General features: G+C 43.6%; 1 protein-coding gene across 2 annotated transcripts in view; it reads right to left on the minus strand.

Moving 5' to 3' along the window:
* The window catches only part of LOC128909277 (amine oxidase [flavin-containing] B-like), a 58,754-nt gene extending 50,357 nt beyond the window's left edge, over positions 1-8,397 (minus strand). For both annotated transcript variants that reach the window (XM_054200718.1, XM_054200710.1), the window contains exon 1: positions 8,290-8,397. In XM_054200718.1, the coding sequence (XP_054056693.1) occupies positions 8,290-8,335 (46 nt within the window). In that variant the 5' untranslated portion in view covers positions 8,336-8,397. The remainder of the gene's footprint in view (positions 1-8,289) is intronic.
* Between the last annotated feature and the right edge of the window lie 3,145 nt (positions 8,398-11,542).

Consider the following 11,542-nt stretch of genomic DNA (forward strand, 5'->3'; position numbering starts at 1 on the left):
GATGGGGGAGAAGAAAAAGATGAGTTGAATTCCCTTGAACACCTTTGTCCCTGAAAATATTTTACTTTCTTTCTCCTTAGAAGCCTCTTCTTCCCATAAATAATATTATCACTGTTTCTTGAGTAAGTCAATGCAACTCTTCTATGGCTTGACAGGCACTTTCCAGCACCTCCTTTTTTTCTAACTTATCCAGAACTCAGGGTCTCCACAACTGACTTATTGATGCCCATTCCTCTTTCTGTTCCCTTACACCACTCCAGCCCCCAGTACTGGTCATAATAATGGTTTATGGAGCAAATAAAGTTTCTAAGGGACTTCAAACTGACATTACTTTTAAGCAAACTGTTTGAACAGAAAACTGACAGGACAGAAAAGGCTATGCAAAATACAGGTGCATGGGTGGGTTATTAAAAAGAATACTAGACATGCATGGTTTAAATACCAACGTGCTGTAGTGCACTCTCATTGACCACTGAAATCAGCAGAAAAAACTTTAAACAAGGATCACACAACGTTACAAAATTATAAACCTTAGACACAAATCAGTCCAGAAGGAAATAAAGCTAGTCAGTTAGATGTACGATCACATTTTGACAAACCACCTCAGAAGGCAGCAAGAACCTTAATATCTGACATAAGTTTACAAGGACAAAATAGGTTATCAGCCCAGAAGGACAATCATGTTAAGTTCCAAAATAGCTATATAAAAATTAAATGATTGAAACTGTAGTGAGATGAATGGAATTGCTCAAGAAATTGAAGCACAGCTGAAGCTCCGGAGTTCTCAGTACAGGAAAGACATGGACCTGTTGGAGCAAGTCCAGAGGAGGTCCACAAAAACGATCAAAGGGATGGAGCACCTCTCCTATGAAGACAGGCTGAGAGAGTTGAGGTTGTTCAGCCTGGAGAAGAGAAGGCTCCGGGGGAGACCTTATTATGGCCTTTCAGTACTTAAAGGGGGCCTACAGGAGAGATGGGAACTGCTTTTTTAGCAGGGCCTGTTGCAATAGGACAAGGGGTAATGGCTTTAAACTAAAAGAGAGTAGATTTAGATTACTTATAAGGAAGAAACTTTTTACAATGAGAGTGGTGAAACACTGGCACAGGTTGCCCAGAGAGGTGGTGGAGGCCCCATGCCGGGACGCATTCAAGGTCAGGCTGGTTGGGGCTCTGAGCCACCTGATCTAGTTGAAGATGCCCCTACTCACTGCAGGGGGGTTGGACTAAATGACCTTTATAGGTCCCTTCCAACCCAAACTATTCTATGAACGATGCCTAATTTCAGAAAGGTAACTGAGAGCTTTGCAAGTGCATCAAGACACATTCTCTGTAAAGGAAAACCAAAGGAAGGTCTTCGATCCACTATACCAATGTTCATCAAACTTTTATAACCACGGTAAACTTCTCCACTGTATCAGTGCACTCTGTGAAGTAGCTGCTATAGAACTAAGAACAAACACAAAGGCAAGCGACTCCTCTTCTGGGAAGGGGCAGTGAGACAATATGGCTTCTTATCTTTAAGTAACAGAACTACTTAACTACAGCTGTCAGTTGTGCTATAGAGAAAGAAATTGTGCCAGTGGGAAATATGCCAAAATCACCCAGATTGTTTACATACAGAATAGTAACTTCTGAAGAAGAAAAGCCTTCTCAATTGACTAAATTATGCATAAGACCTAATTCATTGTCATTAGCTGCTGTGTAAGATACGTAAATATAAAGCAAATTCTCTGCTGGTTTATGATACTACAAGCAGCGCTGGAAGTTCACCTCTAGGACTATCAGGGCTGTGTAAGCCCACGTTGCTCAGGCTGCCTACTTAGGCAGTACAAACATGCCTACTTCGCTTTTTGCCACAGTTCTGCACCTTTTGATAAGACTACCTCCACTCACTAGCTGTCCTTAAGTCCTCGCATACTCCTGAGATCATGTCAGACAGCCTGAACACCCCCAGGATGGAGCCAGAGCAGTGGGCTGCTCCTCACAGCCTCAGGTACTGTGGACACCAGCCTTTGACCAAGACTCATATCACTGTGGTGACTGATGTCTTGCTATTCACTGCAGATTGACACTAGGGTCACTTGCTAGAGGGGGGGAAGCATGCTGAATCACATGTCTTTAAAATTACTCCTGTCTTTGATGGTGCCAAGGAGTAAAATGAGCAAATCAAAATTAACAAGTGGACAGAATGTGATCTTTTGGCAGTCTCTTGATGCTAATTAAATTAAAGGTGTTAAGAAAATTAAAGAAAGAAAAAAAATAGACAAGGAGAAGACATAGAGGATGGAGACAGAGGATGCAGGTGCACATCCGTGGTCAGGATGACCAAGTAAATTTTTAACTGTGTCTTCATGTAAGAGCAGCACAAAATGGAAATTTTGTGCTTACTCTTCCCATGTTACTATCTTTGATCTGCAAAACTAGAAGTATCCCAAGACAGCAAGTTTGCAGTGTCTATGTTAGCAAATAGTGCAGAACCGCAGAAGATCTGCAGAGTAAAACAGTTGTATCCTGAATACCCAGTATTCATACTATATGTGTGAAAGGGGCTTTATTTCAGACTGGCTCTTGTGTGGTCCTACAGGCTGAACATTAGGGGTTGCAGCTCAAAAGGTGAGCTCCTAGAGCACATCTTCCCATTTGGTCTCATGCAAAAAGGAATCCAATGCATATGTTCTGAGCCTGCACACTGCACACTGTAGAGCAATAAGTAGGGTCAATCAGGAGATTTGTTCAAGGCACACACTTGATCTGAAGCAATACACTAATGCAGATGAATACTACCACCACCTTCAGTGTGATTAAGTTCCAGTCGAGCACTAGGCTAGACTATGACAAATGTAACGAACTAAAAGCACCAGTGCAGGTGGTCGTCCAAGTAAACAATGCACTGAACCTTCTTACAAAGAACTTTCAGCCTCACCTGTGTTTGATCTTGTTTGCCAAAAAAACCATGCAATTCAGCAGTATAGATAAGAACATCCTGTGGGGTCTACAGTTTGTAACTCTAACATCAACTGCTACACACAAAATTGAGTTCTCCACCAGTTATTTCCGTAGTAGCTACCCAGGAATTCCTTGCCCAAAGCTTTGCCAGCCTAACTTACCTTTTTTGCCCCTTCCAGAATGGTTTTCACATTTTACTGAACAGACCAATGAACTTTCCCTAATATCACCCTTTCATAACACTTAAATAAGCTAATGGAAAAGCTTTCCTTAATGATGCATTGCTCTGAGCCTTGGGAGATGAGATGGCTCCTGCAGGTAGGCTGGAAAGCTTCTTATCAAATCAACTTTCAGACTGATTAGGAGGTATCGGTCAGTGAATTACAAGTGTTGTCCCTGCTGCCTAGGCTACCAAACTATTTCACAACACTACGCAGCTGCTTTCTGTCCTGTTTACTGTGTACTGCCAAGTTTTTATTGCGAAGAATCTAGAAGTTAAATGGCAGGCTCCACGCAACTGCCTCATACTCCTTTGCAGTAGCCATGAGAGTAGTTGAATACAAAAGGAAGAACCCCCTGATGGCAGATGCAGAGACGGACGACTGAAAATGTGAACGAAGAGCTTCATCACGTCAACTGACAGAAAAATGTCCTGGATTCCCTTTTTCCGAGTGCATCTCGGAGAGGGTGGTATTCCTTGGAGAGGGTCACAGTCCTTCCACAGATGGATCCATTCAATTCGATCATGCACAGTTATTTCATTTTGGTTTGCCTGCATTTTTTTTTGGTCTGGGATTTTTTTTTTTCCCCTCTCCAAATGGGCATCTAGTATAGGACTGCTAGACTAGTGATGTTCTCCAAAAATAGCATCTCCTTTGGCAAACGATCTTTTCAGAGGAGGAGTATTATGACACTGTAAATTACTACCAGAGAACAAAAAGAAGCAATAACTAGTGGAGGTTATGCATCTCATGTATACTTTTCTTACAACATGACCCAGTTTTGTTTTGAAAAAAAATTTTGTCCTCTGCTTCGGTCTATTTTAAAACAGATTGCACATCTTCAGATAATAGCCCCCAAAACACCTGATATGGTTTTGGGCGTTTTGGTTTGGTCTTTTAAGTAATTTGAAACTGACTCAACAGATGGTAGTGAGAGCTACTGTAATTATACAGCTTATTAGATCATCATACAAAGCAACACCTAAGAAGATGAGTATAGAGCAAAGTCATAGCTCAATAACAGGTATCCAAATATTTTAAAAACCTGATGTTTCAATGGAAATATTTTATCTTACAGTAGGTTTTGGTTCTAAACTTACAGGAACATGACAGGTTTCTTGTGAACGGGAAAACACTAAGCATACTTCAAAAAACATTCACCATAATTTAAAAAAGGCTTCACCTTTCAGGAAAAAAAAATAAAAATCAGTTAACCTCACTTTGATTGTAAAATGTGTGCAACCAGAAATTTAAGAGAAGCATTTTCTTAAGTAGGACTGGCATAACATTAGGATAAAATCTGATAACTTCTTTGAAAACAAAAAAAGGAAAGAGGTTCCCATGGCAAAACCAGGGACAGGAAGGCACTTTTGAAAACATGTGGAGGAAGTTTTTAAACGAAACCTCTGAACAGATTCCAAGATTTGATTTAAGAAAATTTCTGTCATCGGTGCCTCTACTAAGAAGATAAGCAAGTTTGATGACACAACCTCATAGTTTTCTCATAGTCGTTTCCATCCTCATGCTTGAGGAGCCCTTCAACAGAAAAGGCACGGCTCTGAGCAGACAGAAGAACCTGTCACGATGCAATTTCCAGCTTTATGAGGACCCTTTAGTTTTCTGATCTAAATATTCTTTAGTACCAGGCATACTATATACAGTGTGTGGCTAAGCGTTTTCACATATGCATTTTTAAGTTGGGAATTTTTCTTTTAAAATATTCCTTTAAAATCTACACCTTTCATAAAAATTTCAAGGACTTCAGCAGAAGTTTTACCCATAAAACAGAATCTACTCCTTAGTAAACCCTCCTTATCCTTAAAGGTCTTTGCTGTCATCAACTGTATTGAGATGATCTGAAATCTTCAGAGAAGCCACAAACCATTTTTTTTAGACTTGAAAGAAATTAATGAAGAGTAATTTGGAGTAGATTTTCATTACATAACACTTAAATTAGCCATCTCTGTAGTTTTAGTCTCTGCTTTTCAACAAGCCTGTAGCAAAGGACACTGAAAACCATTCAGCAAAAGAACTGGTATCTTCAGATAAAACATCCCCTTCAAAGGAGAACAGTGATGGTCAAGTGTTGTGGAGGTCTCTGCACTGCTATTCCATCATCAGGTTTTTTACTCTTTAAATTTTAGACCCTACTGATTAAATCTGGATAAAAAGAACTGCTGCCAAAGAGGGTCAGAGCTCTCTGCAACATGTTTGTTCACATCCTCCTCAGATCGGCACGGCAACTCTGTTTCTTCTGTGATTACCTGCTTTGCTTACGGCTGTACCGGCTAACTCAAGCACACTTGAAGGTTACAAGAGCTTTCTGCTGTTTTACAGCTGTACCCTGACACATGCGTTCCTCACCTAAAGGCAGGAACAGTACAGTCCCCATCGGCTGCACCTCAAAACCAGGGACTTTCTGAAGGAACGCATATCAAATCCGGAGCAAAAACAAACCGGATCTCCAAGGAGCAACCCATTTTAAAAATCATATACTTCATTCTCCAGTGGACAGGAGAAGATATCTCTGCAGAGGTTTGGCACATAGATTCACAGAATCTCCTAGGCTTGAAGGGACCTTTCAGATCATCTAGTGCAATCATCAACCTAACACTGACAAAAACCACCACTAAAACACATCGCTAAGCACTATGTCTACCCGTCTTTTAAATGCCTCCAGGGATGGTGCCTCAACCACTTCCCTGGGCAGCCTGTTCCACTGCTTTGATAACCCTTTCGGTGTAGAAATTTTTTCCTAATATCCAATTTAAACCTTCCCTGGTGCAACTTGAGGCCGTTTCCTCTTGTCCTATCACTTGTTGCTTGGGCAAAGAGACCAACCCCCACCTCTCTACAACCTCCTTTCAGGTAGTTGTAGAGAGCGATAAGGTCTCCCCTCAGCCTCCTTTTCTCCAGGCTAAACAACCCCAGTTCCCTCAGCCGCTCCTCATAGGGCTTGTGCTCCAGAGCCCTCACCAGCTTCATTGCCCTTCTCTGGACATGCTCCAGCGCCTCAGTGTCTTTTTTGCTGACCCTTGTCAGCATGGGTTTTCTATCAGAGCAAGGAGACATAAAACCATAGTTTCATCACCTAGCTGCAAGGTCAATGATTTACAGAGAAGCGAGTGGGCAGAAGACAGAGGTGAATCAGGAGCTGTACATCGCAGCTAAAGGAAAGTGACTGAAGAGAGGTGCTTAGTCATTAGTAATTTTTGTGCATGTGTATTTTTCCAGCCTCTGTGTGAGGAGAAAAGTTGCTACAGCATGAAACTAGAGTGCTTTGGAGAAGATTTGGTGTAAAAGGGAGTAAATAGAAAACTGGTTCCTTACACAAACCCCCCGCCACTTGATGCTGGCTGCAGATAGCCAAGAGCGAAGCACATGATTTAATATGGCATAGCACTGCTGCTCTGTTCCATCTGCACTTTCAGAAAAACATACGTGGGCTGTGCAGGCCTGCCATGAGAATATTCCCATGGCAACCATGAAAAACAAGGGTATATTAAAAGCTGTTACACTAACTCTTTCACTCCGACTCATTCAACACTGGGAACCTGTAGCACTACCGCTGCAGAAAAACACGCCACGGGAAACATTTTTGTTTAGAAGGCATAAAGAGATAGTTACCACTGGTTAATTTCCTGTAATTGACTTTGTGAAACACGGTGTAAGTTAAAAATTAGCCATAACACTGTGTTCGGAATCAATCGTGCTTTACAGAAAAGCGATGGTTAGTTTTTGCTAATTGCAAAATCATACTTGAAACTTTCGATAATTATTCGGCAGTTTGTTATCAGAGAATCACCCTTAGGAGATAATGCCAATGCTTTTGCTCACTGCATTTTTTGTATCATTCAAATTGCATGCTGCACACCTTAATATAATAGTTAAACAGACATCTAGAATTACATATAAATAAATAGTGGAATTTAAAAGCTATGTAAAAAAAGGATGAATAAAATCATGTTTTGTAACACATCTTGAGTAATTTGTTTGCAATTTGGCAAGAGATACTACTTGGATCTGTGGACATCTGCATACTCATTATGCACCGAGGAGACTAACATGCAGCACAGGAGCTACCACACCGCTTACCTCCCAACGTTAACAGGCCAAAAAGCAACTGTTTGATATATCAAAGGCAGAGAAAAAAAATATAACCTACTGCACATACACAATTTATTTGGCACGTGTATCTCAGAACAAAATGCACGAGAGAGAGATTCATTCTGGGCAAGCACAGAGGTCTTCTCGCCAGGCTTAGGTTAAAAACAGCAGATTGCTACTCAGCGCAGGAAGGCTTCCATGCCTGCTGTTCCATATCTGCCAGACCACCCGTGCTCTCAAATCCGCACCTGTGCTGAATGAGGAACTACAAACTTACTGAGCGATCCAGCTGATTTCTCCCTTATCTCCCTTTCTACCTGCTCTAAACAGAAGGCACCCCAAGATTTAAATTAATCATGCACGACCGAGCGCCTCTGCATAACATCTCCAGACTCGGTGCAGAGGATGCCGAGCGCCTATGGCCTCGCCTGCCCAAAACTTCCAGGGGTTGTGGCGAGAATTACACAGGTTTGGGGGACGGCAGGGCTGGACAGTGGAAGAACCAGAAAAGTAAAATAAAAAATAAATAATGAAATGAAAAAAATAAAGAATGAAATAAAGAATAATAAGAATAATAAAATAAAGAATAATAAAATAAAAAATAAAGAATAAAATAATGAAAAACTAAAGAATAAAATAAAGAATAAAAAGAATAATAGAATAAAAAAGAATAGAATAAAAAATATAACATAATACAAATAATAAAATAATTAAATGAAAATAATAAAATAGTAGAATAAAAAAAATAACAACACACAGCCTGCACCCTGTGGCGTTCAGCCTGAGCCAGGGGCACTGCTCAGCCAGCCTTCCCCAGCCGGTCGGGATGCGCTGGCACCTGGGGCTCGCCGGAGGAGACCCGCTCAGGCCGAGGAGGTGGCGACCACCACCGCAGCCTCTCCCCTGTCGCCACCGCGATGCTCCGTCCGTCCGCCCGCCGGCACCGCCGCCTCCCTGCCTCCGGCCGCCCGGGAGGGCCGGCAGGACCCCCCCCGCCCCTGCCCGCCGGACCCACCTGAGATACCGCCCCCGACCACCACCACGTCGTATCTCTCGGCCATAGCGCTGCCCCGGCACCGACCGCTCCCTCCCTCCCCACGGCGGCTGCGGCCCGGCTCTGGCGTTCCCCGGGCGGACCCCGCCCCGCCCCGCCCCGCCGGTGGGCGCCGCCTCCCGCCGCCCCGTGCGATGCCGAGGGCTGGCGACGACGGGCCCCGCCGTGTCCTCGGGGCTGTGCCGGGGCCCGCCGGTGACGGAAGCCCCCCCCCGGGGGGCGACAGGCCCGCCCGGGGGAAGGGCGAACAGGGTTCCTGCTGAGGGGCCGCCGACCCTCCAGATGATGGCCGACCCCTGGCACCGGCCCTGCTCACCCACGGAGAGAGCCATTGCTGTTTTCTCTCCTACCTCCCGGAGGGTTTGGGGAGAGAGCCACCCGTGGCCCTGGTTGAGGAGCGCAGCCCCCCCGAGCTTGCTGCCCTCCGCTCTCTGAAGGCTATGGAAATGTTGGAGTCTGCTTCTGCATCCTTTGCGGCATCACTGGGGCCACCAAAGGGGACCTGTGGCAGCCACAGCTGGTGGTACAGACTCTGGAAGACCAGTTAGTGCTTTTCTTGAGCACGCCTCAAAATGAGCCAACCGCAATTTGTGCTGTGCGATGGTGGCATGGGTCAGTGCTCCTCCAGATCGGCCTCCACACTGAGAGTCATCTGCTGAGACCCCCCAAGAGACTCCCCACCCGCGGGGAAAAGGACTGGCTCATCCAGAAACAACAGTGGCATCAAATTCACTTGGAGCCTTTAGGCTGGTCCCCTACACACCCAGCAGGGTTTCCCATCACTCGGGTTTCTACTTTACCACGAGGGTGGCTCCAGGAGAACTGGATTTGTGAATGGTCAAAGCATGCAAACATATCTCATGCACGCTGAATGACACTTCGTTCGTGGACACTAAGTTTAATGTCCAGTGCTAAGGCTCTAGCGTCTTCATGACACCCCTGGATGAAATACCCTTCGTCTTACAAGTATACTGTCTAACAAGCATTCTCTGTCCCCGTATATTTTTCACAGAATCATAGAATGGTTTGGGTTGTAAGAAGATCATCGAGTACAACCTCCCCTGCCGTAGGCAGGGACATCTTTCACTAGATCAGGTTGCTCAAAGCCCCATCCAGCCTGGCCTTGAACACTTCCAGGGATGGGGGCATCCACAGCTTCTCTGGGCAACCTGTTCCAGTGTCTCACTACTCTCATCATAAAAATTTCTTCCATAAAAAAAAAATAAATCCATATGCTTCCACCTCACTTTCCTCCCCATTTCTGCTTCATCTCTCATACCCTAAAGATGTGCTCTCCATACTTCTCCTGCCCTTTTTCTAATGCCTTTTCCATCCCTCTTCACCTGGTTGCCTCTTCTCCTTGTCTCTTACCCACTCTTTCTCTGAGCTGCGTGGCAATTGACAGACAAAGTCCAGCCTTTAGGATGAAAGCCCCCCAAAACCTGAAGAAATAGTGAACTAAACACCATTTCAGCATAAGGGGACGTTTGCGTTAAAGGAAAGATTAAATTAAAAAAAAAAAACCCAAACCTAGAGAAAGAGCAATATCTAGCTGAAACTAGTTTATCACAGTTCTCAATATCTGAAGTAGGAAATTTTCATTTGATTTACCTGATATCTTTATTACTTTGTGACCATTAGATTAATAATTGCAGCGGTGATACCCAGAGAACACATGCAGCAGTTATCTTTCATGGGAAGGCGAGTCCTCCAGGATCCAGTATTTTCTCTTTGGGCTGGGAGAGGCATGCCGGAGGGACAGGGGATGTGCTAGGGACTGAGCCATCATCTGGAGGGCCATGTCACCTCTTGGAATAAACAAGGAAATTCTTTAAAGACAAGGGACGTGGTACTATTTCTTTTGATATGCTTAGCAGAATGATACATTTATATCTCTGGAGTTCAGGCTGGTTGCTGGTAAGAGGAGAGATCAAGGTAGATAAGAGGAGAAGAAAAAGGAGTAAAAGAGGAAGAGGAGAGGGCAGTGGCCATAATTTATTTGCCTCTTGTCTGTGCACATTTTTTTTCATTCCCTTTTAATTTTCTGAATGTGAGAAATCCACCAGCATACTTCAGAACTCGAACTGGATTTCTTTCTGAGGTTGCTAGTCCTAAGAAATAGTTAGCGAGTATATATATTCCCTTTAATGGGGTCAGCAGAAAGCTGCATTGCCATACCTAATGTGTTTAATGTCTAGGATATTTTATTGTATGTGAGATTTGGGTCTCATTTCATCACTGTAGTAAGGAATATCATAACTGCAGTTAGGTGCTGTATCTGGAACTGCAGTTCCAGATGATTTTAGACATTCGATTGTTTTGTGCTGGTGAAGTCTGCTTTGATCAAACTCATCTTTTGCTTTAAAAAATTATGAAAATTTGTGAAAAAAAATTTATTGCTCCTCACCCCATTTTTCCCTATTGCTCTCATTCCTTATCCGAGATAAGAATGAACTTTGAAGTAGAACTTTGCCTAGCTGCTTGCTTACCCTTTTTGTGTACTTTTAGATATGATCTCTTCCTTATTAAGGCCATACACGTATCAACTTCTTATAAAAGAAAGCGGTCTAATGAGACCATCTACATTTTTACTTGTATTATTGCATTTCTACCTGGAAAATATGGAAGAAAAGAACCTTTGTCTCATTAAAAGTGTCATAAATATCTCCCTCTCAAAACAGTTTTTCTGAGTGATACTTGCCCTGCCTGAAGCAATGCTACATGATTGATCATTTACAGGGAGAAATTCCTTATCTCTAAGAGAAGTGGTTAATGGAGAAGAGAAAAAGAGGTCTCTCCAAACAACATGAATAAAAAGTTATTGGGAGACTGGTGGGGCTGAATTAATAGAAGATGCCATTTTTCAATTCCTGCTCAGAAATACATATTCTTACTCTGATTAAAAGGATCTGTCTGATTCAAGGATGGTTAAATAAACTCCAAGACCTCTTCATACTGAGAGACGCCCCTGAGAGGCATTCCTCAGGGGCTGGTACTGGGACCGCTCCTGTTTAACATCCTTGTCAGCAACGTGGGCAGTGGGATTGAGTGCACACTCAGCAAGTTTGCCAACAACACCAAGCTGTGTGGTGTGGTCACACACTGGAGGGAAGGGATACCATCCAGAGGGACCTGGAGAGGCTTGAGAGGTGGGCCCCTGCAAACTTAATGAAATTCAACCAGGCCAAGTGCAAGGTCCTGCACCTGGGTCAGG

Source organism: Rissa tridactyla, chromosome 1, assembly GCF_028500815.1.
Source record: "Rissa tridactyla isolate bRisTri1 chromosome 1, bRisTri1.patW.cur.20221130, whole genome shotgun sequence".
Lineage (NCBI taxonomy): Eukaryota > Metazoa > Chordata > Aves > Charadriiformes > Laridae > Rissa > Rissa tridactyla.